The sequence below is a fragment of the Nothobranchius furzeri genome, chromosome 5, assembly GCF_043380555.1.
Source record: "Nothobranchius furzeri strain GRZ-AD chromosome 5, NfurGRZ-RIMD1, whole genome shotgun sequence".
NCBI lineage: Eukaryota > Metazoa > Chordata > Actinopteri > Cyprinodontiformes > Nothobranchiidae > Nothobranchius > Nothobranchius furzeri.
This window is the reverse complement of record NC_091745.1, coordinates 32,382,245-32,407,797: the sequence shown is the minus strand read 5'-3', so window position 1 is coordinate 32,407,797 and position 25,553 is coordinate 32,382,245. Positions and strand designations below refer to the sequence as shown.

The 25,553-nt window shown below is 42.7% G+C and overlaps 1 protein-coding gene and 1 long non-coding RNA gene across 5 annotated transcripts in view; one reads left to right on the top strand and one right to left on the bottom strand.

Annotated features, from left to right (window-relative positions):
* Positions 1–14,414, bottom strand: part of LOC139070014 (uncharacterized) — a 162,856-nt gene extending 148,442 nt beyond the window's left edge. The window contains exons 1-2 of one of the 2 annotated variants that reach the window (XR_011520682.1): positions 11,328–14,398; positions 5,161–9,519 (exon numbers count right to left, since the gene is read on the bottom strand). This is a non-coding gene — a long non-coding RNA (uncharacterized lncRNA). Of the gene's footprint in view, positions 1–4,328; positions 9,520–11,327 lie in introns of those variants that run through there. The other variant, XR_011520681.1, reaches the window with a different exon arrangement.
* rbm12bb (RNA binding motif protein 12Bb) lies at positions 1,854–20,679 on the top strand. 3 transcript variants are annotated; one of them, XM_054735461.2, is made up of 2 exons: positions 1,854–2,023; positions 18,415–20,679. In XM_054735461.2, exons 1-2 carry the CDS (start codon positions 1,869–1,871, stop codon positions 20,330–20,332), a joined length of 2,073 nt encoding a protein of 690 aa, XP_054591436.2. In that variant the 5' UTR covers positions 1,854–1,868; the 3' UTR covers positions 20,333–20,679. The 3 variants fall into 3 exon arrangements, with proteins under 3 accessions (XP_054591436.2, XP_054591435.2, XP_070407663.1); XM_054735460.2 differs by having other exon boundaries at positions 1,854–2,077; XM_070551562.1 differs by lacking the exon at positions 1,854–2,023 and adding an exon at positions 7,126–7,209.
* Positions 20,680–25,553: the final 4,874 nt, after the last annotated feature.

The window sequence follows — 25,553 nt, the reverse complement described above, 5'->3', positions numbered from 1 at the left end:
TGTTAGGGATTGTATCAATAACTCAATGCCTACTGATGTTTTCACCTAACGGTATTTATTTAGAATGCAGGTCAGATTTAACTATATTTGTTAGCAAAGCAGACTGATCTTGGGAATTTCACTGCAGCACTGATGTCCACCTCTCTGTACACATTAGAGAGAATTACCACGTTACAGCTAAACACATATTTAATAAAGATATAGGCTACGAATTGCAGACAATAAAAAGAAAGTTCTAAGCATTAGAATTATAATGATCACATTAAAGAACATTTGGAGGAATGTTCTTTATTTTTGATTAGAATCTCAAATCTTTAAATTAAAATGTAACTGCTTTTTATCCATTTTCAGCCATTAAGACACCCAATATAAAATAAGACTACTTATAAAATTATTAGTATGTATATATATAGATAGAGATCTTAATAAAATATATTCTTTTAATGGTGTTTTAATGAGCTGTATCATTTTTTAAAACATTTTTTATAGAAATAAATAAGCAAGAAGCATTCCTTGTGTGTGTGTGTGTGTGTGTGTGTGTGTGTGTGTGTGTGTGTGTGTGTGTGTGTGTGTGTCCCTCCGTCGGCCGTGACGGGTGTGTGTGTGTGACTACAGACAAATGCAGGAGAGAGTTAGAAGCCTTGAAACAGCCTGATGAACAACTCTCCCCACCTGTTTTAAAAATGCTAATATAATGTTTCTGCCACATTAAATAATGATTTCTCTATAGAACTACAAAGTCCGACTGGGGGAGGAGAGTACAGATCTGCACTATGGAGGGGGGCGGAGTTTACAGCCCCTTCTCCAGTTTAAAGAGACAGTACCCAAAAACGGCTCGTTCTCTAGACTCTCCTCAGAACAGGGGTAGATGAGGGTCTGTAGAGCAACAATAATGAGGAAATCAGACCAAAGAACTGCAGTTCCACAGTATTTAGACCCCAACTGAAAAATTTAGATGTAAAAAGGAATAACTTAAAAGCATGTTATGTCTCTTTTAAGTCAGACAGATTTCCCTACATGTGTAGCTCGCGGGTGACGATGGATGAAGATATCGCGTCAGCGTTCATACTTGTTTAATTTTTTATTTTAATTCTGGAGTCCATTAGCAACCGAAACACATCCTCACGTGCTTGTGGATATCATATATTGTATATGGAGATATGACTGTAATAATAAGTAAAGGTTGTCAGGTGTAGGTTTAGTGTGTTCATAGGAAACGTGACAAAAGAACACAAACCACATTTCTCTTTATGGCTTATATAGTTGTCATCATCAACGTTACATGATTTACAGAATACATGTGACCAACTAACATTTCACATTCTACCACTGGATGTTTGGATCAAAATGTGAACCAAACAGAACTTAGATCAGGTGAGAGCCAGGCGTTTCCCGTCATGCCCTAGGTTTTGCAGCCGGTGGAGAGGAACTGCAGCGCCTTGCTTTGAAATCTGCGGCCACCTTGATCTCACGAGGTTATCGTTGCCTATGTCAGAGCAACTCGGCGTCAAGTCGGACAAAAAACTAACCGGCATGCACTGCGCCCTGATCACTGGTGATCTAATCTGCGCAGGACTGGCTCATCTCGAACACAATGAGCCAAGGTGAGGACATGTCTACAACACTATTAGACACTCATTTATACAAGTTATCAGCAAAAAAAAGTTGATTTGGTGTGACTAGCTCTTTAATTCTTATTAGTGCAGTTGTTATTTTGGATATCCTTAAATATAATTTTTACTAGTAACAAATAGCTGTTGATATTTTTATTTGCCATTTTCACTAATAAGAATTCAATTAGTACATAGTAGTGCATACATTATGTAAATACAAATCAGGAGTTGATGAGATGTGCGATTATTGATTATATGTTAAAACGACTTACCATAAGAAAGAGGTGGCCTTTGGCCGTCCATCTTTTTCGCGTCACACTGGCAGTTAGCGAGAGCAGCAGCACGAACAAGAAGACGCATCTTCACGCTTCCAGACTGCCGTTTGGATACATTTTGTCCTACATCTATTGGCAAGACTCGGCTTTACTCTACAATTTGTTCGAGATTTTATATTTGTTACTAGTGTAAGTTTGATCGTAGTTTAAGTGGCCTGTTGTTGATCGATACCTGTACATCCTGTCATTTAATGAGCTAAAGCAACTAGGCCTGTTTACACACGAAGCTAACGTCTTCTTGGTTTAAGATTACTGAGTCGGAAAGTCGAGACTCGACAAATTAGCCACTGGCAAAGCAAAAATTGTTACGATAATTTTGTTACTGTGAACACAACCTGACGGTTAAACTATTCTAGTTGTTTGTGTTGTTTAGCCAGAGCTAGCCTTTTTCTGATGAGTTAGCTTTGTGTGCAGCTAGGCAACATAGAAACCAGTGTGTGCAGGTGGCGTTGTGGGGTGGCCCGTGAGCTACTTTTACACCATGAAAGTACAGAAGAGCTACTGCCACACAATTTATTAACCTCGATACTTTCCATGTGTAAATATACATTCTAATATTAAAATGCTACACGTACTATATCACCATTCATTTAAATGCACCAAAATAAAATTAAAAATTGTACAAGGAAAATAGTGACTTTCTGAAAGTCAAACTACACGACATATTTTGTCATATAAATAACCAGACACTTTCAGATAATGAATTATTTGACTTTAAATTTTTTTTAGAATGGCTCAGTAACAAACTCACTTCAGTAAAGTTAGCAAGATATTCACAGATTCGACTTTTGCGGCTCAATACCTCCTGAACACAGGGGTATTTAGAAACATAGCATACCTCCTTGATATCGTGGCAAGGTAGAGAACAAGCTACAACTTAAAAAAAATCCGTTCTCAGTCGTGCTCTGCTCCCGACGCGTTACATTGGTCTGTGATTCTGTGTGGGCCGACGGAGCAAAACGATCGCTCAGGGACCGTCAGCAAATAATCACACCAGAAACGTTTGATGATAAACTATGTGAAAAAGTCCACTATTACACACTGCAGTGTGACAATTCACAAAATACAACACTGCACACACGCTGATCACACTACACTATTTAGTTTAATCCAGGTATACAGTTTAGATTTAGTGTGAAACTTTTAATAACATAAATTGGAAAAGCTCCTCCATTTGAAACTATAGTGACACCAAATAAACACAGAAAATCACAAATTTGATGCTGATCATATTACACATTTTATATTTTAGAGAAAATACCACACTTTACTCTGTTGACACAAAATCATGCTCTACATACTACAAACTTTACTTTGAGTAAAAAGTGCTTCTCTGATGTTTTGTGAATTTTTTAAGTTTTCTAATTTCAATAGCTCCTACACTGTATACGCTGTTGACACAAAATCATGCATGCTGGTAAATACTTGGCTGCTTTACATACTACAAACTTTACCTTTGGCAAAAAATACTTCTCTGATTTGTTGTGAATTTTTTAAAATGTTTTAATTTGAATAGCTCCTACACTGTAAATTCTGTTGACACAAAATCATGTGTGCTGGTCAATACTAAGCTGCTCTACATAGTCTAACCCTAACCAGCACACATGATTTTGTGTCAACAGAATTTACAGTGTAGGAGCTATTCAAATTAAAACATTTAAAAAAATTCACAACAAATCAGAGAAGTATTTTTTCCTAAAAGTATAGTTTGTAGTATGTAGACCAGGTAAGTATTTACAAGCACACATTATTTTGTGTCAATAGAGTTTACAGTGTAGGAGCTATTGAAGTCTGTTAGTTGGAAAGAAATCACCAAAATCAGAGAAGTTCAAATAAATAAATAAATAAAAGGTGCAGACTGTAGATAATGTAAGTGCTAATTATTCGGCGTTACTTTGGTGTCACTAACATTTTCAATGTGGAAAATATAGATAATTATAAGGTATAAAAAATAACTGTATCCAATAATAATGTGCTGTGTGATTTTGGTATCAACACATTTTAAAATTGAGCAGATATCAAAATTAACAACTTTTAAAAATTAAAATGCAAAAAAAACATGTTACTGGATTACCATAACCGCTGTAGGATGAACAACATGTGTGTAGTGTTATATTTTAAGAATTTCGTGACACTGCAGTTCTTTAATATTTTGTCGAGAGATGTTTCTGGTTAGTCTATTTTCAGACGGTCCCTGAGCGCTCGGCAGGTTCGTGGTCTCAGAGAGCACAATTTAGCTCATCGGGAGCTGAGGACGGTGTTTTTTGAAAGAAACGAGGTTGTAGCTTGTTCACTACCTTGCCACGATACCAAAGAGGTATGTTATGTTTCTAAATACCCCTGTGTTCAGGAGGTATTAAGCCGCAAAAGTCGAATCTGTGAATATCTTGCTAACTTTACTGAAGTCATAAACTTTTGAGCACACAGGAACATGTTAGATGTTCCCTGTCGCTCACCCTGTGCACTCATAGGGGTGTGTCCGAATCCAGGGGCAGGATGCTTGTGAGGACGGGGCGTTACCGGTCCAGCTAGGTCGGGTCCATGCTCGACCGCTAAAACCGGAAGCCAGCGGCTCTGAATTTGGACAGTCTAGCCTTCACCTCCACGATGGCCTGTATGTAGATCTTGTCACAACCGTGGCGGCAGCTAACACGCAAAGGAAAAATGCAAAAGCTAGCAAAAATCGAGCAGGAATATTTTAGGAGCTACAGCAGCTTCACATCCATCACCAGCGTTTGTTCACAACCATTTTCAGGTAATTTTGTTTATTCTGTGCAGTAGGACAGTTTCCAATGTTAATTGGACTTTAGCACTTATTTAGCATCAAGTGGGTGTAAACATTTTAAAAACAGGCGTTTTGTAAATAAAGTAACATAAAAGTGTTTTCAATGTGCATTTGTTGATTCAACATAAGCCTAATAACACTTAGATCTGTCTTAAAAATGTAAATTCTCTGTAGTTTTTATTTAACTATTCCCTGCTGCTTTTCTTTAAACAGAACAGAACCAGTGTACTGCAGGTTATGTTTGTTTTACATTTTTCATTTAAAAAATATTAAATCTATTACAGGTCAGCATGCACTATTGTGCTGTGCACATCTGCCTCTGTGCTGGTGAAGTTGTGGCCCTGGAGAATGAGACTGAGGAAGATGTTACAGACGATCAGAGGCTGGTATGGAGGTCAGTGGTGCTCTGTCCTGGAGGAGGTACCACAGGGTATCCGCGGGTCCTTAAAAAGCCTTAAAAAGTCTTAAATTAGCTTTTCCAAATTTAAGGCCTTAAAAATCCTTAAAATTGACAAATAATCCTTAAATACAGTTTCCAGAGGTCTTAAATTACCAAAGACCCAATAAACAAGATTCTTTTATTTCTATAAAATTTTCGTGAATTTCTAGTTAGTGTTCAGCATTTTTTGTTTATGATATTGGCATGAGCAGAACCGTACACATTCAGTTGGTTGTGTAAGGGGGCTATTTTTAGATTAGCACGTTAGCTGGTTAAGCTAGTGGGAGTTTGCGCCATGGGAAAGTGCAAGTTTAATGGTAACTGGATGTCTAATCCCACGATCGCTGCGTGGTTAGCACCGGTTCCAGGCAATAGCTGGAAATTATACCTTAAATTTAATTTTTCAAAATGATAAATGACCCGTACTTGTATAGTGCCTCTCAGAGTAAGGACCCCAAAGTGCTTTACACTACAGTGTATCATTGATACATTCGCACACACATTCAGACACTGATGGTGATGAGCTACGATGTAGCCACAGCTGCCCTGGGGCGCACTGACAGAGTCGAGGCTTCCGAGCACTGGCGCCACCGGTCCCTCCGACCACCACCAGCAGGCAAGGTGGGTTAAGTGTCTTGCCAAAGGACACAACAGCAGAATTATCTGTCCGGAGCTGGGATCGAACCTGCAACCTTGCGATTACTGGACAACCCGCTCAACCTGTTGAGCTACTGCTGCCCTACTTAAATAGCTTAAATTTGGTCAAAGTGGCCTTAAAAAAGGTCTTAAAAAGTCTTAAATTAGGTTCCCCTAAACCTGCAGATACCCTGTACCAGCAGACCACCACTGCTGTTAACTGGCAAGTCATTTATGTACGAACCTCTATTAACTCATTCACTGCCTCCGTTTCCTGATCACTAACGGCCTTCGCTGCCAGCGTTTCTCACCGTTTTTACTGTTTTTTTAAGAGTCACAGAACGTTGCGCGCTAGCATGATGTCGATGCCAAAACAACCTAAACAAAGAGGAGACTCACCTCTTACATCAGGAAGAAGCCGTGTGTTTCGAGCGTTATCCGTTCTTTCATAATCTGTTGTCGAATTGTGATCGGCAGACGCTTTTCCGGTTCGCGCCTCACTTTTTTTACAGGAACGGCCCAAAACGATCTCCTAACACATGGATGTGTTGCTTCCTGATCATGTGATCTGTGACGTATGCGGATGAAGATCGGCTTCAGGGCTGAGATGTTTGTTCTCTCAGCGCGGGGGCTCGTTCTGATGCTCAAACAGTAAAAAAAATGCAAATGACAACTAGTCGTCATTGGCAGTGAACGGTTGGATCTAAAATGACGACTTTAGTCGTCATTGGCAGTGAATGAGTTAAAAACAACACTGTGGTTTTATTTGCTGAAGAATCACAATTGTTATACTAGTGGATCCATAAACCATCTCCTCATTTCATATTTCCGAATACGTCTTAGAGATGTAACAGCCGTCATCTGAGCCAGCCCAGCAGTCCCTGTAGATGGACGATGGAGTGGACAGTGAGAGGAAGCATCCCAAAGCTCTCTGCAGACCGTCCTGTATGATGTTCCTCTGACCAGAAACATTCAGCCACTGCTGTTCCAGCCCTCCTTCCACGTCTGGGATCCTCCTGCAGCAGATCCAGCTACATTGCCAAACTTCCTGCTTACTCAGTGTAAATAAATAATCCAGGAAAAGAATCACTCAGATTAATCCTGCATCACCTGTACATAACTGGTCCATATTTGTTTTGATCTGTAAATAACTCATGTATTATAAATCTTGTATATTTTCATTTTCTGTTCTAAATAATAAAACTGGTGATAAAATGGCTTATCAAATGAGTTATCAGTTAGTAATTGTTTTAATGAATGTGTTCAAATACCAAACAACTAAATAACATTAACATAACAGTAGAATGCTTCTCACAGGATGACCACCAGGATAAAACAGCAGCAGTGAGCCTCTCCTGACCCTGAACACATGCAGTCAAAACAGAAAATCAGAGATCACAGGTGACAAAGGCAATAACACTTTTTTTTTTACATTTATCCACATGAGAAGATACAAATGATATTAACACAAACTGATCAGTAAAGCCCTTCTCTGCCAGCGTTTTTTTGTGTTTTCACAGTTTTTTTAAGAGTGACAGAACATTGCGCTCTATAATGATGTCAATGCTAAAACTAACAAAACAGTAGACTCACCTCTTACATCAGGAAGAGTGCGCGTTTCAAGCGTAATCCGTTTCATAATCCGTTGTCGAATTGTGATTCCTCACTTTATTTACAGCAGCGGCCCAAAACGATCTTGCAACATGGATTTTCTGCTTCCTGGTCATGTGACGTGTGACGTACACTCGAAGATCAGCTTTAGAGCTGGGGGTGTTTGTTCTCACGGTGCGGGGGCTCGTTCCAACACCCACACAGTAAAAAGAAAAATGCAAATGACTGCCTTAGTCATCAATGGCAGTTTGTGAGTTCAAATCATCGACATTTAAATATTGGACAATGGGTTTCCATTAGGGTTGTCACGGTAACCGGTGTAGCGGTAAACCCCGGTAAAAAAAAAGTTGACAATAATAATAACCGTCTTGTTTTAAAAAAATATATTATCTCGGTGGGTTTACCGTGGCTGCGGTGTAGGCGCGGTGACCCTTACCAGCCATCGTATCATCTGCTAAAGTTGCCAGCAGCACATGCGCACTTTGTTGTTTACAACCAAAACTTTCTTGAAGCTAAAGCTGAAATAATGGCCAAAGGAGGAGACGGCAGCGCTCAGGAGGACATTTTTTATCCCTCAAAGACGACACAGTCGGAAGTACGGACATCTTTTGGATATTTGAAGAATGCCGAGGGACGGTTATATGCTACCTGCATATAAACCGTGTCGCGGACACCCCCATATTGAAATGACGCTATGCATTACGGGGCTCCCAGGGGCAGATAAGAGTTGGTCTCTCTCCGAGAATAATTATGAATTTAACAATGATTACTGCCTGATGACATTTTCCCAAATCTGCAAAGCTCGCTGGAAGGACACAAACCGAGGACAATATTTTCCTGATATAGGGTTTATTACTCAAGTAAGGGTAAAAAAGTATCTGATTAGAAGGCTACTTGAGTACTGAGTATCATCTGATCTAATATTGTTAAAATGGTGACATCAAACTTCTTATTTGCCCATAAGAAGTTATGGACAAATATTGGTATTTTAAAGACTAAAGTGGAAAAATGTAAACAAATAAACAACACAATTACAAAATAACACATTTTAGGCAAAATTTAGACACAAACTGAGGACAATATTTCCTGACATACAGGGTTTATTTAATTGTGTGAAAATGTAGCACGTTTAAAAAAACACCGCGATAATACCGAAAACTGTGGTAATTTTGGTCACAATAATCGTGAGGTTAAATTTTCACACCGTGACAACCCTAGTTTCCATAGGCTCTAATAACACGTTTTTGAAGATAAATGGGAGGTGGCCACCACTGCCATTTTGACCGTGTCACAGGTTCCGTCAACCCCAGACAATTCCACAAAAGGGAAGAGAGGTGGAGTTGAGGGTGGGGCTGTAAGGCTGGGATCAACTGACGACACCCGGTCGAACTAGCTACAAGCTAACCTGAAGCTAACCCAAAGCTAACGCGGAGGTGGGAGCTAAGCTAACTGAGGTAGCAACCTAGCTACAACCGGAGTTAAGTGTGCACAACACCAGAGCTTCTGAGTCAGAGACACGCCGGGCTGACCGCTGGGTAAAACCGGGTGGAACACAGAGGTCTCCCGAAAGCTGCTCAAACAGACAGCAGACGCACAGCAGACAGGAGCCGCGATCACACAGATGCGCTGAGCTGCAGGGAGGGGAGAACCACAAGCCAGCCGTCAGCCCGCGCAGAAGACAGAGATGCGCCGAGCTGCAGGGAGGGGAGAAACGGGTGGAAAACAGAGGTCTCCCGAGAACTCCAGAAGCCGATAGTCGGAACCCAGCTCCACCAACATGTTATATTTCAACCCATTTTCTAAAGTGCAGCATTATGTTAAATGCACTGGGTTTTACCCTATTCCATTTAAATTTCATGGTTAAACAGTACATGTTAAAATCTAAGCTCAGCTCGGCAGTGACCTAAAATACATAAATATAATTTTACTTACCAAAGAAAATGAAGTGGAGACTCCTTGGACGCTCTATTAGTGCAATTAATGCCATAGCAAGTCATTTTGTCCAACAATTGCACAAATAATATCCAAACAAGAATACACAAACACAGAGACTCATAATCCCGGAACAGTTTCCAAGCCAGACCGAGTCTCTACTGAGGCCTTCAGGGGTGGACCGTTAAAGCGCCCGAGCGCCAATGGCGCTAAATTTTCTCGTCGGGCGGTAAATACTTGACGACTTACCGCCCGGGTGGCGCCCAAGCCTTATTTGTCATTTACACACTGGCTTTCACCTACATCATGGCCCCGCCCTGTAGGAAGCCGCCGTTTTCGTTTCGCGCGCGTGAACCTGCGCGCCTCTAGCCACGTTCTGCACTTGTACGATTCGTGCACGTACTGCACATTCTAGTTATAGTCACGTGAACTATAAGTTCACTATTAAAGACGAAGTGGAACCACGCTAGAAACACACAAGCACGCAGGAAGATCGCGCCACCACAGGGATGGGATTTCTTGATGAAATCTCCGGCAAAACGCTTTAAAACTGGTGAGGAGAAGCGAGACAGTTCGAAACGGTATGAAGCAGAGAAGCGTGTGCGTAGGTGGAATGATTCTTGGCGGTTTAAAGAAGAAGGGAGGCGCAGAGAATGGCCGTGTTCGAGTTGAGCAGCGCATCGCCTGGAAAACAGGCGAGATTAGACGGAAGCAGCGGGGGGAGTGGCTGAAAGCCGGCGTTTCGCCGGGGACACACCGGCCGCGGAAGCGCCCGAAGCGCCGAGAAGCGAATTGCTCACGAAATTCGGCCGCTGCTCGCCGCTCCTCAGTTCAGATCAGACGCGCCCCATTTGAGGCGCGCCTCGGCTCAGCTGTAGTTTTTCTTTTAACTACTTGTCCTCCATTTCCTCTCTTTTCTCAGCTCTTTTCCTCTACGTGAGTGTGAGAGAGAGAGAGAGAGAGAGAGAGAGAGAGAGAGAGAGAGAGAGAGAGAGAGAGAGAGAGAGAGAGAGAGAGAGAGAGAGAGAGAGAGAGAGAGAGAGAGAGAGAGAGAGAGAGAGACTATGCTGTGAACCAGTTGTTTCTGCCAGTTGAATCTCTTGGATTTTCCTGCATGTGTAGCTCGGGGGTGACGATGGCTTAAGATATCGCGTCAGCGTTCACATTTGTTTAATTTTCAATTTTAATTCTGGTGCCTGTTAGCAGCTGAAACATCCTCACGTGCTTGTGGATATCATATATTGTATATGAAGACCTGACTGTAATAATTAAAGGTTATCAGCTGTAGGTTTAGTGTGCTCATAGGAAACGTGACAAAAGAAAACAAAACACATTTCTCTTTATGGCCTATATGTGATTTATAGAATACATGTGAACAACTAACATTTCATGTTCTACCACCGAATGTTTGGATCAAAATATGAACCAATCAGATCTTAGATCAGGTGAGAGCCAGGCGTTTCCCATCATCATCTAGGTTTTGCAGCCGAGGGAGAGCAACTGCAGCGCCTTGCTCCAAAATCTGCGGCCGCCTTGATCTCACAAGTTTATCGTTGTCTACGTATGCATGACGTCAGAGCAAGTCGGCATCAATTCGGACACGAATCTAACCGGCATGCACTGCTCGCCGATCACCGCTGGTCTAGTCTGCGCAGAACTGGCTCATCTCGAACACAGCCGATGGCTCGAATACAGCAAAGCGGAGTTGGTGATGTACTGCGTTGTATGCCGGAAGTATGCGACGACAAAATCGTGTTTTGTTGAGGGAACAAACAAATTCAAACTTGAATACGTTATTATGTTTGTGAATGTGTACAAAATAAAGGTTTATTACATTTAAAACAGTTCTGTTATTATTTTGACTCGTTTTGGCAGCTGACCAGTGGGGCCGGTAGATTCTTGGTGGGGCCGGTAAATATTCAGAGTTACCGGCCCGGCTGGCCGGTTGGTTTTGAAGTTAATGTCCACCCCTGGGCCTTTCCACGGAGGTAGCTCTGTGGTCACGTGGGTCTGAGGCGGCGGTCACGTGGGTCTGATGCTCATTAATTATACAGAATTTTAGGCTTTTAATACACTTAAACAGAAGAGTGAGAAAAAATTTGCCCCCCTCAGAGTTGTCATGAGTGTAAACTAGATCATTTAAACCAAAAACATGTTTTGGTACCAGGCTGTAAACATGTTTATTTCTGCTGTGAAATTGGTATTTTTAACATGGGAGTCAATGAGGATTTGCTTGCTTCTGACACCAGCCCCTAGTGGATGAGGGTGGAGCTGCAATTTATGCTACTTCCGGGTTGGCCTCAATTTTTGAGCCGCATTGTGGGGGCTTGGTTGGTTAGCTTTGAACCCGTTAACTGCTTGCTGTTCTAGTTTTCTTTGTGATCTCCTGAGACAACTCTTTCCTTCACTTCCTCTGGTTCATGTTGAGTGTGGTACACACCATGTCACAAAACAGTGACTACCTGGAGCCCTATACATAGGCATGCTGACTGACTACAAAATTGTACACACCTGTGATGCCAGTTAGTTGACACATCTTGAATTACCATGTTTCTTTGGCCACATTATTTTTTTTACTATTTTCTAGGGGTACCATAATTTTTGTCCAGACCCATTCCATGAGTTTATTTTAGGAAAGTTCCGATCACGCATTATTATTATTTTTTTTAGATTTAAAAATCTGCCAATACTAAGACCCGTTCCGAAACTGTAGAAATGCATTAAGAACAAAAGGAAAACACATCAGTTCCAGTTGTCCTTTATTTTTTTGAAATAATTTCTTTCATTCGCTCGCTCGCCATAAAACTAGCCTGGCAAACCATACTAAATAACGCTCCATTGACTTCTTTTTGCCATGGGGTGGGTTCTACCATTGTCTTTGAAATGATCTCCGCATGCTACTGGACAACGTGACATGGCATACTCACCACAACGGATGTCAGTAAACGAGGCAGTCCGCTGTTGAAGAAGGCAAAAATGCATCCGTTTTCTAAATAAAGGTCTTGAATACATCTCTGCGCCTGATTCTAATGAAGCACAAGTCCAAATAATCCAAACTTGATGTAAAAGCCATTCCAAACAAGCTGTTTTTATCTTGTTCCACTCCATCGCTTCATCTCGCCCACCAGATGAATTGGCTTTGACTTGCCCATGTGGGCAGAGCAAAAGATGCACTGAGAAATCCCTGCTGTCCTTTAGTTGGTAAACACAAGCAGGCATGAGCAGTGTTGATTTTGGAGACTTCTAATATGAAGGACGCTGCTTCTTACCCTCTCTGTCAGTGAAACTCTCATAATAGCCAACTATAAATGTTGTTCCATTCCATATGACTAGTGATGAATTATAGCAGCAGAGACTGATGGCCAGTCAGCCACAGCCCTGTAACACCGCTATGGAAGGGGAAGAAAGAATGGCAAAGTAAACCAATGTGCAGCTCTGTCAGCTGAAAAACTGGCCTCTACTTCCATAACAAATTTAGCAAAGGACTTGTAAAAACAAAATATTTCTTTTGGGACAATTTTCTCTGCCACTTTTTGCTGCACTGTCTTGTTTAAGTCACGTGCTGTCTGTTTAGGTTTGAGAGGGGAGGGCTTGGTGACTGAATTTGGCCAAAGCCAAACTGCCAAAGCCTTTGAAGACGGCTTATGGTAAAGAAATTAGCATTCATTTCACGGGCAACATTCCTGCAGTCAGCATACCAATTTCACGCTCCAAAGTTTGCGACATGCACATGTCAGGGTGGCTTTTTATTGTGGGCAGTCTAACCCCCAAATTCCACTACATCCGCTCCGATCCGCCCCCGCCTTCCGCAGCTGCTCGCTTCCGAACTCAATTTTTACTGGTACCCGCTCTACAACGGCTCCGCTCCGGTTCGGAGACCTGAAGTGGGCAAACAAGCATGCGTGGGATTTTCGAGATCTTGCGATACAGTCCGAGCAATAAACGCGGAAGTTAGATCCAAACACCCGTTGTGTGGGAGAAGCATCGAAATGAACTGTTTAATCTGCCCATCATGTGTGTTGAGAGATCAGCAGTGTTTGGATCAACAAAGTGTGACTACTTTGATAGTGGAAACTGTATTTATGGCTTACTTTTGTGCATTTAAACTTCAGCCGCCATTGATAGTTGTTAAAAGTTGTTAAACCTGTGCATATGAAACAAAAAACGCCTTTTGTTTATTGATTTATTGTGAAAAACGGAAGTTGTGCTTGCTCCTTTTCCTGTTGGGCGGTTGTGATTTCTGTCCATTTACTGCGGAGGTGCTCCGGCGTCCGGCAAAAATAGGATTGATTCTATTTTTGCCGGACGCCGGAACAGAGGGCGGCGCACTGCGCCGGACTGTCTGAGCACGGCCGCAGTAGTGGAATTGCTCTGATTGACTACAACGGGACCGATTTTGCTCCGGCGTTCGTGTCGGAGCGGAGCGGAGGTAGTGGAATTTGGGGATTAGGCACACCTGTACATTATTCATGCTGTCTAATCAGCTCTTTAATGTGCCACACCTGTGAGGTGGGATGGATTATCTTGGTAAAAGAAAAGTGCTCACTAGCACACATGTAGACAGATTTTAGAACAATATTTGAGTCATGGGTCTTTTGTGCATGTAGAAAAAGTTTCAGATGTTTGAGTTCAGCTCATGAAAAATGGGAGCAAAAACAAAGGTGTTGCATTTTTTTCAGTGTAAATGTTTATTCCTATAATGATTTATTTCAGATCGCATTTGCACGATATTAATATATTTGTGGAATTTAATAATTTGTTCATCAGTATATTCACACGTTAACTTATTCACTGCCAATGACGACTAAAGTAGTCATTTGCATTTTTTTACTGTCTGGGCATTGGAACAAGCCCCCGCGCTGAGAGAACAAACATCTCAGCTCTGAAGCCAATCTTCATCCGCATACGTCACAAGTCCCATGATCAGGAAGCAGAACCTCCATGTGTTAGTTCGCTTTGGCCCGTTCCTGTAAAAAAAGTGAGGCGCGAACTGGAAAAGCGTCTGCCGATCACAATTCGACAATGGATTATGAAAGAATGGATAACGCTCGAAACACGCGGATTCTTCCTGATGTAAGAGGTGAGTCTCCGCTTTATTTTGGTTGTTTTGGCGTCAACATCATCCTAGCGTGCAACGTTCTTGACTCTTAAATAAACAGTAAAAACGGTGAGAAACGCTGGCAGCAAAGGCTTTACCGATCAGGAAACGGCTGGCAGTGAATGAGTTAATTATATTATTATGAATGTGTATTATATTTACTTCACATTAATCTTTAATAAGGGCTACTCCACATTAGGCAAAATAACCTAGAGTATTTGAGAAATACGTGGCGTCTGAGGTCTTTGATAACTGCCCTCTTTAACTCATTTTCTGCCAGCTGTTTCCTGATCGGTAAAGCCCTTTGCTGCCAGCGTTTCTCAAAGTTTTGACAGTTTTTTTAAGACTCACAGAACGGTGAACGCTAGGATGATATCAACGCCAAAACAACCAAAACAAGGCGGAGACTAACCTCTTACATCATGAAGAATCCGTGCGTTTCGACCTTTATCCGTTCTTTCAAAATCCGTTGTTGAATTGTGATCGGCAGAAGCTTTTCCGGTTCACGCCTCACTTTTTTACAGCAACGGCCCAAAACTATCTCCTAACACATGGATATTCTGCTTCCTGATCACGTGACGTGTGACGTATGCGGATGAAGATCGGCTTTAGAGCTGAGATGTTTGTTCTCACGGTACGGGGGCTTGTTCCGATGCCCACACAGTAAAAACTAGGGATGCACCGATCAGGTTTTTTGCTGCCGATCACCGATACCGATATCAAAGAATGCTGATCACCGATACCGATCACTGATACCGATCACGTGGATTGGCCAGAAATGTTCTACAACATTATAATGAGTGCTACAAACTACATAATCTGGGAATAAGGAAATGCAACCTAATCTAAAATGGTCTGTATTAGGGTTGTCACAGTGTGAAAATTTAACCTCACGGTTATTGTGACCCAAATTACCACGGTTTTCAGTATTATTGCAGTATTTCTTTTAAACGTGCTACATTTTCACACAATTAAATAAACCCTGTATGTCAGGAAATATTGTCCTCAGTTTGTGTCTAAATTTTGCCTAAAATGTGTTATTTTGTAATTATGTTGTTTGTTTACATTTTTTCCCTTTAGTCTTTAAAATACCAATATTTGCCCATAACTTCTTATTTTATGTCTGTTTGATGTCATCATTTTAAAAATATTAGATCAGATGACACTCAGTACTCAAGTAGCCTTCTAATCAGATACATTTTTTTTTACCCTTACTTGAGTAATAAACCCTATATCAGGAAAATATTGTCCTCTGTTTGTGTCCTTCCAGTGAGCTTTGCAGATGTGGGAAAATGTCGTCAGGCAGTAATCATTGTTAAATTCATAATTATTCTCGGAGAGAGACCAACTCTTATCTGCCCCTGGGAGCCCCGTAATGCATAACGTCATTTCAATATTGGGGGTGTCCGCGACACGGTTTATATGCAGGTAGCGGCGCTGCAGCTGCTTTATGTGAGTCGTGGTGGATGGCTGCTTATACTGAGCCAGGATCCTCTGGAGGTTTCTTCCTGTTAAAAGGGAGTTTTTCCTCTCCACTGTCACTGCATGCTTGCTTAGTAGGAGGATTACTGGATAGTCACTGACACTAGTCAGTGACTTGATGCAATTTGCTGGGTTCCTTATATAGGACACATTATTTCTGATTGGCTTAATGAACTGTGAATTGGAATGTTTATTATGTGAAGTGCCTTGAGACGACTCTTGTCGTGATTTGGCGCTATATAAATAAACTTGAATTGAATTATATTGCGACTCGTTGCATTCTCCCTCAACCCAAATCCTCGGATCACGCATTTTAGCTAAAACGCTAACGTTAGCTTGCCTTGCATTGACTGTGGAGTTGTGGGTGATGGTCACGCAGATTTGTCGTCATGAGATTTGAAGCGTTGCTGCCTTTCACAGACACTTTTTCTGCACGTGCTGCAAACAGGATAGCTGTCTTCTATCAACTGTCCCTCGGCATTCTTCAAATATCCAAAAGATGTCCGTACTTCCGACTGTGTCGTCTTTGAGGGATAAAAAATGTCCTCCTGAGCGCTGCCGTCTCCTCCTTTGGCCATTATTTCAGCTTTAGCTTCAAGAAAGTTTTGGTTGTAAACAACAAAGCGCGCATGTGCCGCCGGCAACTTCAGCAGATGATACGGTGGCTGGTAAGGGTCACCGCGCCTACACCGCAGCCACGGTAATCCACCGAGATAATACTGTATATGTTTTTAAAAAACAAGACTGTTATTATTATTGTCAACTTTTTTTTTACCGGGGTTTACCGCTACACCGGTTACCGTGACAACCCTACCTGATCGGTCTGCTTTGATCTATTTTGAAAACTACGATCAAAACCGATAGGGCGCTATCGGCCGATTGGGATCCAATGCCGATCCATTGGTGCATCCCTAGTAAAAACATGCAAATGACGACCTTAATCGTCATTGGCAGTGAACGGTTGGATTTAAAATGACGACTTTAGTTGTCAATGGCAGTGAATGAGTTAAAGCTCTTATTTGTCCAAATTGATAAACAGTTTATAAAACAGAATTCATTTCCTGGATTCTTTGACTTCTGCCATCTGCTCGGCCCGGCCAAGCCGAGTAAGTAAGAGTTGAACCATCCTTCAAGGTCAAATCTTCTTTGCAAAGCTGCATTAGATGCAAAACTTCATCGGACCGCCAGCATTCACCCCGGTGGTTTCCCAGACCAGCGGTGCTGTATTCGAGGTGGAACTACGAGCTCTGAATACCACAGAAGTCAATTCCATTGGCAGCCTGTCTGTACCCTTGGATTGCCTTCAACACAAGGGATTCTGCACAACTGGCGTAGATGGTTTTATTAATTGATAGATAGTTAAACCAGTCAGACTTATTTTACAACCCAGACATCACAATTTTCTAAGACACTTAATTAGATTTTGCTACATAACATCAAAGCTTATATTCCATCATTTTATTCATTGTCTCAGTTATCTTGTTTCAACCATCATTTTTCGTAATTTCTTGTGTGTCATTATTAGTAGTAGAAATATAGTATTTAATTGATTTTTATAAACTATGTTTGCCTCTGTCTCTAATTATTGTGAAGTGTTATGAATCCCTGGTCTTACCCGAATTACCTAGTTTCATTATCAATCAAATATTTAAAGATCAACAATATTGATAATTCATATTTATATGAAATATCACTATTTTATTTAGTCAGTCATTAAAAGTAACCTCTTCCATCACGTTAGACGTAATACATGTGACAGCCCCATTTACTGGACAACTTTTGTTTCTGCGCATACCTGTAGTTATCGTCCATTTATTGTTATCGAGGTGAAATCCTCAATATATCTGTCTTGTCTGTCTGTCTTAAAAACGGCGACTACGCCATGGCGCAACAGAGGGAGGTGTCATTATTACATGCAGAGTTACTGCTGAGCTCTAGTCGGCAACTATATTGAAATTGAAAGTAAACACGGGCATTAAGTTTCACTTTTGTAAACTGAATCAGCTAAGATGATAATTTGGAGCAATGCAGCGCTCATGGAGCTTTTCTTCGTTAAATCTAGAGGTCAGATCACTGGAGACTGAACTGGGACTGTGTGAGAGGGACAGCTTTAGGAGCAGCTTTGATTGCAATAAGAAGCAAGTTATGTCCAAGATGAATAGAAGTCTGCAGCAGTGCAGAGACTGCCGCCATGCCCTCTTTATGCTGCCATCATGTAATCTTTTGTGAAAAGGGACATGATTGCGCAACATTGCTGACACAGTTTTACCACTTATAAATGACCTAAGGCGCCCTGATGCTGCTACAGCGTTGCGGAAAATCGGCGGCATTGTTTTATAAAAACGGCTGTTTGGCATGTTCCTCACCTTTTTTGTCCTTGACTCATTTTCATGTTTGATTGTGGTAAACTGGAATGTTGAAATGGTGATGCGGAGTTACTGATGCTTTGTGGCTATTAATATTCTGTACCCTTTTGTCTACAGGTGCTGTTGTTTGTGCGTCAGCATGGCCGTCGTCATCCGTTTACAGGGACTGAGTGTCACAGCAGGTTCTGAGGATATTCGCAGCTTCTTCTCTGGCCTCAGAATCCCAGATGGAGGTGTGCATATTATTGGTGGGGAGCTAGATGAAGCTTTCATTATCTTTGCTTCTGATGAAGATGCAAGAAGAGCCATGTTACGGTCAGGGAAGTTAATCAAGGACTCACAAGTAACTTTGCTACTCAGCAGCAAAACAGAGATGCAGAATGTACTTGAAAGAACGACCAAAACGTGTGAGCGTGACAAGAAGAGGCAGTTTGATGACAACGCTAGACATGGTCAAAGATCTGTGAACATAGAGGTGGGAAGGAGATCCAGTAGCCGATCAGCTATTAGCCCTTCCTCCCAGCACCAAATGTCTTCAAACTCAGAAGACTTCTTTGGTGTGTTTCTGAATGGGCTGCCTTTTTCTGTAAATAAAAGGGAAATCCAAGACTTTTTTGGTGGTTTACTCATTGTGGAAATTCTCCTACTAAAAAATTTTAAGGGACTAAACAATGGAAGAGGCTTTGTTAGATTTGCAACGGAGCAAGATTTGATAAAAGCCCTGAAGAGGGATCGGGAATACATTGGGTCAAGATATATTGAGGTTAAACTGACAACAATTCATGACTGGCATAAGGCCGTTAATCATATTGAAATGGATCTCAACCCAGATGACTACCTGGAAAGAGGGAGACCCCCTGTTCATGGTCAGAGAAACCCCCAACATCGTGATCGATCACGATCACCCATGTCTCAGAGGCATATTGCTCCATCTGATAAGGAATACTGTGTGATGTTGGAAAACCTGCCTTTTGGAATAGAGCAAGTTGGTATTAAACAGCTTTTTCCAAAATCAAAGCTTGAGAATGACCAGATCCTGTTCGTTGCTGACAGTGATCGAAGAAGATCTAGATCTGCATTTGTACTCTTCAGGAGCATTCGTGACTACTGTGAAGCTTTAAGTCAGGAGAAAAGAGAGTTTTGTAACCGATGGATTTATACTCGTCCAATCTCCAGAGAGAACATGCTAAGGATTCTGGAATCTCATAGTTCGGCTGTTAGGCCGTACAGAGATTCTGAAAAGCATCAGGAAAGAGCTCCATCTCACCTCAAGGACTTGTATGACTCTGAGAAAGCCTGCGTATTTGTGAGGAACCTCCCAACTGATGTGCGGAAAGTTGAGATAATTGATTTCTTTCATGGATTTAATGTCATGGAGGACAGAGTTTGGGTTCTGCATGACCATAGAGGTGCTGGAGTTGGGCAAGCTTTGGTTCTCTTTATGTCTGAAGCAGAGGCTGGTAATGCAATTACTCAAAATGGACGCCGGTTTCTTGGGTCTGAAATCACAATGAAATGTATTTCACGTGCGCAGATGAAACAGCTGGCTGCTGAGCCAGCAGAAAAACAAGAACCATTGCCAAAAGATGAACAGCACTTCAACATGGGAAGTAAGTCGCTTTATCCCTCTGGTGATGTCTATCCTGATGTAAGGAAAGATAGTTATATGACCAATGCAAATGTCAACGCCTGCATGGGTTTTGACTACGAACATTGTTCAGTGAGATGTCGTTCTCCACAAGATCTTGGAAATGGGTTTCATGGCAGGTTTGGTTCTCCTGAACAGCGTTTTGATGGTCCCACTTGTGTACAGTTGGTGAACTTGCCATTCCAAATCAGACCTGAGGAAGTCTATGATTTCTGTTACGGATATCGTATCATACCTGGATCTGTCTCTCTTCAGTACGAACAGAATGGGAAAGCTAAAGGCTCTGCCACCTTGGTGTTTGAGTCTCGTAAGGAGGCTCTGCATGCAGTTCAAGAACTAAGTGGAAGACCGATCGGTCCAAGAAAAATACAGTTGTTACTTGTCTGATTGTGAAGTTACCTTTTGGGATTAAGTCATACTCTGACAGTGTTAATGTACGTACTAATAATGTGCCAGAATCAATTAATTGGAGTGTTTAGAGCGATTTTTCGTAGCATGGTTCTTGTGCTTTTTTGATATTGTTTGTTTTAATGTAGTTTTTTCCCATAATGCAGTGAAACTGTCAGAATAAGTTGCTTTTGACATTGGGTTTGAAAATGCTAAGTCAGCAGTAATGACAACCACTGTTCCTTGCTTTTCTCAGTTGCTAATATGTTCAGTTTTACAAGAGTATTGTATAATACAAATACTATTGGTCTGCTTTATTTTCTTTTTAAAATAAAGAAAATCTCGAATTTGTTTGTCTCTTTGGGATTCAAAATTTGCTTACACTAGTAATCCAAAGGGTTCAAATGAAGGCAACTGAACTTTTGGTTTCATAAAGGCGTTTCGCTTCTTGTCCGATGAGCATTGTCAATTCTGACTGGAATATGGGAGAGTCAAGTGACATGGTTTTGGGGACGAGTTTAACCCAAGACATGCAGAATTCACCACTCACGAGTCAATTAGAAAAATTAAAGAATTTTATTTAAAACATTGGGAACTGAGGGGGCACTGGATAAGGTTCAGTGGGGATTACAACGGAACCGCAGTGTCTGAGGAGGGGAGAGCAGAGGAAGAGGTGAGTCCAGGGAGGTAAGTCTAAACTAGGAAGGTGCAGAGTAAAGACTTACGGGAAGATGGGGGCTGAGGAATTTGGGTGGGTTGGTGGAGTGCCGGTGAATCCAAGAGGGGGTGTCTAGGAGAGGGGGCGCGAGGAGAGTGGGCCGGCAGGGAGGAGAGGAGAATGGTGAATGCTGCGTCCAGGAGATTTATGGGGCACAGGTGAGTAATCCAGCGGTATCATGGAAATGTCCAAGTAGTCAATCAGAGGAGCCACAGGTAAACCAGAGAAGCTTCAGAATTCCAAGAAGATCCTGAGGAGTCAAGGTAAGGTCCACAAATGATCCAAAAGTCCTGGGAACAGGTAAGCACAAGTATATCCACAAGGGTTCTAAAGTCCAAAAATCACTAGTTACCCTGGAGACACAAAGGGCTGGAACTACCAAGTTGTAGTTAATCATCCGGCGTGGATATGTTCTCCTCCTCCTCCTCTTATAGCTGGACCCACTGATTGTTAATGAGCAGCAGCTGGAGCCTCCCTGTCCTGAAACACAGCAGCTCAAAGATGGAACAAAAATGAGAGGAGCACTCACCCCGGCACATGACAGCACCCCACCCCCCTCAACGGACGCCTCCTGGCGTCCCACCAGATGCAGCCTCGTAGTCCTGGATCAGGGACGGGTCCTCTATAAAGAAGCGGGGGACCCAGGAACGCTCCTCCGCGCAATACCCCTCCCAATCGACCAGGTACTGGGTGTCACATCCGTGGGGCCATTAATCCAGGATCCTGCGAACCGAGGCCCCCCTTGTAGTACTGCGCAGGGGGAGCCGGCACAGGACAGAGGGGGCTAGAACCCACAGGCTTGACCAGGGAAACGTGAAAAACCGGGTGAATCCGGAGCGAGCGTGGGAGCTCTAGTCGAACCGTGGAGGGAGTGGGGACCTCCAGGATCTTAATGGGTCTATGAATCTGGGAGTGAACTTACGGGAGGTGTCCTTCAGCGGGATGTCCTTAGACGAGAACCATACTTCCTGACCAGGGGCGTAATACGGGGCCAGACGTCGCCGGCGGTCGGCCAGCCGCTTGTTACTGTCAGCCGTCCTGTCCACAGCGGCCCGGGTGGACTCCCACGCTGGCCCCCCGGAGAAACTGAGGGACCAAAGATGGAGCCGAGGGCTGCTGGGGAAACGGGGATGACTGGTAACCTAGAGAGGCTTCAAATGGAGACTGACCTGTAGCGATAGAAACGTGGCAGTTATGGGCGTACTCCACCCAGGCGAGATGAGAGCTCCAGAAGGACGGGTGTGCGGAGCAGATGCATCGCAGTATGGCCCCGAGCTCTTGATTCATGCGCTTACGTTGTCCATTTGTCTGTGGGTGATATCCAGAAGTGAAGGAGACCTTAACCCCCAGAGCCTCGGCGAACTCCTTCCATAATTTGGAGATAAATTGAGGTCCCCGATCCGAGAGAATCTCCTCTGGAATCCCGTGCAACCTGAACACATGCTTAACGAGGAGTTTAGCAGTAACAGAGGAGGCAGGGAGAGACTTTAGGGGTACGAGGTGGCAAGCCTTCGAAAACCTGTCCACTATGGTGAGGATGGTGGAAAAACCATGCGAATCAGGCAACCCTCAGATGAAATCTAAGGCTATCTGTGACCAGAGACGTGAGGGAGTAGGAAGGGGGTTTAATAAGCCTGCCGTAGACCGATGGTCCCCCTTCTGTTGGGCACATACGTGGCACTCCGTGATCTCCCACGTGACTCCTCCCACCACACATGGTGGAGGGCTCAACCTCCTGATCCGGAGCGTACAACCTGGAGAGAGCGTCTGGTTTTGTGTTTTTAGACCGAGGGCGGTAAGGAATCTGGAAATTGAAACGTGAGAAGAAGAGAGACCACCTGTACTGTCGTGGATTAAGCCTCTTAGCTTCTCTCAGGTAAACCAGATTCTTGTGGTCCGTCCAGATGACGAAAGGTGTTTCTGCCCCCTCCAGCCAGTCTCCACTCCTCAATAGCGAGCTTTACAGCCAGCAGCTCTCGGTCACCCATGTCATATCTGCTCTCTGCGGGAATTAAACGGTGAGAGAAAAAGGCACAGAGATGAAGTTTATTATCCGTGGGAGATACCTGAGAGTACAGCGCCGATGCCGGTGTCGGAGGCGTCTACTTCGAGGATGAACTGGCGTTGCGGATCAGGTCTGTGGAGCACAGGGGCGTTAGTGAACTTCCTCTTCAAGGTCTGGAAGGCAGCCTCGGCTTCTGAGGACCAAACAAAAGGGCGATTAACAGAGGTCAGGTTTGTCAGTGGGGCGGCGGTCTGGCGGTAGTTCCTTATGAACCTCCTGTAAAAGTTGGCGAAGCCCAGGAAGCTTTGTAACTGCTTTCGAGAAGTTGGAATGGGCCACTCAGTGACTGCACTGACCTTCTCAGGGTCTGCCCTTAGCCTCCCGCTCTCAATGATAAAACCAAGGAACTTTACCTTGGGGACGTGGAACACACGTTTGTCCACCTTTACATATAAGCGGTTCTCCAGGAGGCGCTGTAACACGGCCCTTACATGTTGCTCTAAGGAGTTAGAAAAAATCAAAATATCATCTAAATCACATGTCAGACTCAAGGCCCGCGGAGCATTTTTATGTGGCCCGCGAGATAAATATCAAAAATATATTAAAACTGGCCCGCTGGCCGATTTTACTGCAGAGACTTCAACTCCCATGATGCTTTGCGGCGTCAGCGCTGAGCCGACGAAGCCCCCTCCTTAGTGTTTTTTCAGCGCCTACTGCCGGTCTCTGCAGCTCCGCTGTCTCGGACAAACTACACTCCTCTCACTCAGCGCCGAGTTCACTCAGCTGTTTTCTGACGTTGAAGCCCAGAAACGGAGATTCTAGCCGCTCAGTAATGTGTTCACGACTGAAAGAAAAAGTGCTCCAACTAACTTCCAGACAGAGCCGATATAACTCCAGCGAGCAGCGACACGCTCAAACCAGCACGGCTCTGTGGTTGCTGTCGTTGTGTTTCCTCCCCGACACACAACAACGCAGTCAAGCTGCTCAGACATGTTCATCAGCACAAACCTATGTGAGCACCTGTTGTCATCTAATGTTGTCATTATTATGATGAAGGTAAACAAAACAACAGATCAACCCCATGATGCAGGTATCTGGCTGGAACAGGTGAGCATCACAGTAAACCAGTGGAGCAAACTGAGCTTTAAATATGTTGGCTTTATGCTCTTTTTCTGCTCCAAAACATGAAAGTTAACAGGTGAGATGTTGCATTTTCATTTAAGATAAAATGATATTTTTATTTTGTTGTTGGGCCGTGAGAAAAGATTTAACCTACAGTAAACAGGAAGTGGAAAGGCTGCAGATAGATGAATAGAATAGAAAATCCCTTTATTGTTCCTCAGTGGGGAAAGCTAGACATCACAGCAGCGATGACACGTATTACAGGAGAAAAAAAGAGAATAAAAAATAAGAAAAATGAATAAACAAGAAAACATAAATCCTGAATAGATTTATAAAATGCTGATTATACCACAAGTAATGAGTACCACTGATGCCTTTTATTTAAAATGACTTGCTCGTGTGTAATTTGGTTATTCCACATTCCGTGTTAATGCAGAAATAAGTTTGTTTCCAAATGTAAAGGTTCAAAAATTGCATAGATGTTGATAAAGAAAATGTGCAAATTTGCCATCACTTTTTCAAAAATATTAAGTTTGGCCCTCGACTTGGTCCCAGAGTTTCATTTCGGCCCCTTGTGAGTTTGACACCCCTGATCTAAATAAACAGTCACAAACTTATTTAGAAAGTCTCCTAAAACGGACTGGAACACGGCTGGTGCATTAGTTAAACCCAAGCCCCCACAATGCGGGTCAAAAATTGAGGCAAATGCGGAAGTGAAATAAATTGTAGTTCCACCCTCATTCTCTGGGGACTGGTGTCAGAAGCGAGCAAATCCTCATTGACTCCCATGTTAAAAATGCCAATTTCACAGCAGAAATAAACATGTTTACAGCCTGGTACCAAAACATGTTTTAGGTTTAAATGATCTAGTTTACACTCATGACAACTTTGAGGGGGGTGAATTTTTTTCACACTCTTCTGTTTAAGTGTATTAAATGCCTAAAATTCTGTATAATTAATGAGCATCAGACCCAGTGACCACAGAGCTAGCTATGTGGAAAGGCCTCAGTAGAGCCTCTGTCTCGCCTGAAAACTGTTCCGGGATTTTGAGTCTCTATATTTGTGTATTCTTTTTTGGATATTATTTGTGCAATTGTTGGACAAAATGACTTGCTGTGGTATTAATTGCACTAATAGAGCATTCAAGGAGTCTCCACTTCATTTTTTTCAGTAAGTAAATTTATATTTATGTATTTTAGGCTGCCTTTTTACTAGCTGAGTTTATCAAAGTAGCTAGCTAAATACCATTTTAACATGTACTGTTTAACCATGAAATTTAGATGTAATATACGGTAAAATAATTAATAGGGTATAAGTCGATGGGTAAAACCATGGTAAAATCCTGCATCATTACTAGAACTCCCTCCTTCCACCAC

Excerpts from the sequence above, each read along its gene's own strand:
- rbm12bb (XM_054735460.2), top strand. The coding sequence starts at position 1,869 with ATGTTAAAACGACTTACCATAAGAAAGAGGTGGCCTTTGGCCGTCCAT. Across the intron at positions 2,078-18,414 it reads ATTTTATATTTGTTACTAGT|GTGCTGTTGTTTGTGCGTCA; the intron begins GTAAGTTTGATC and ends TTTTGTCTACAG.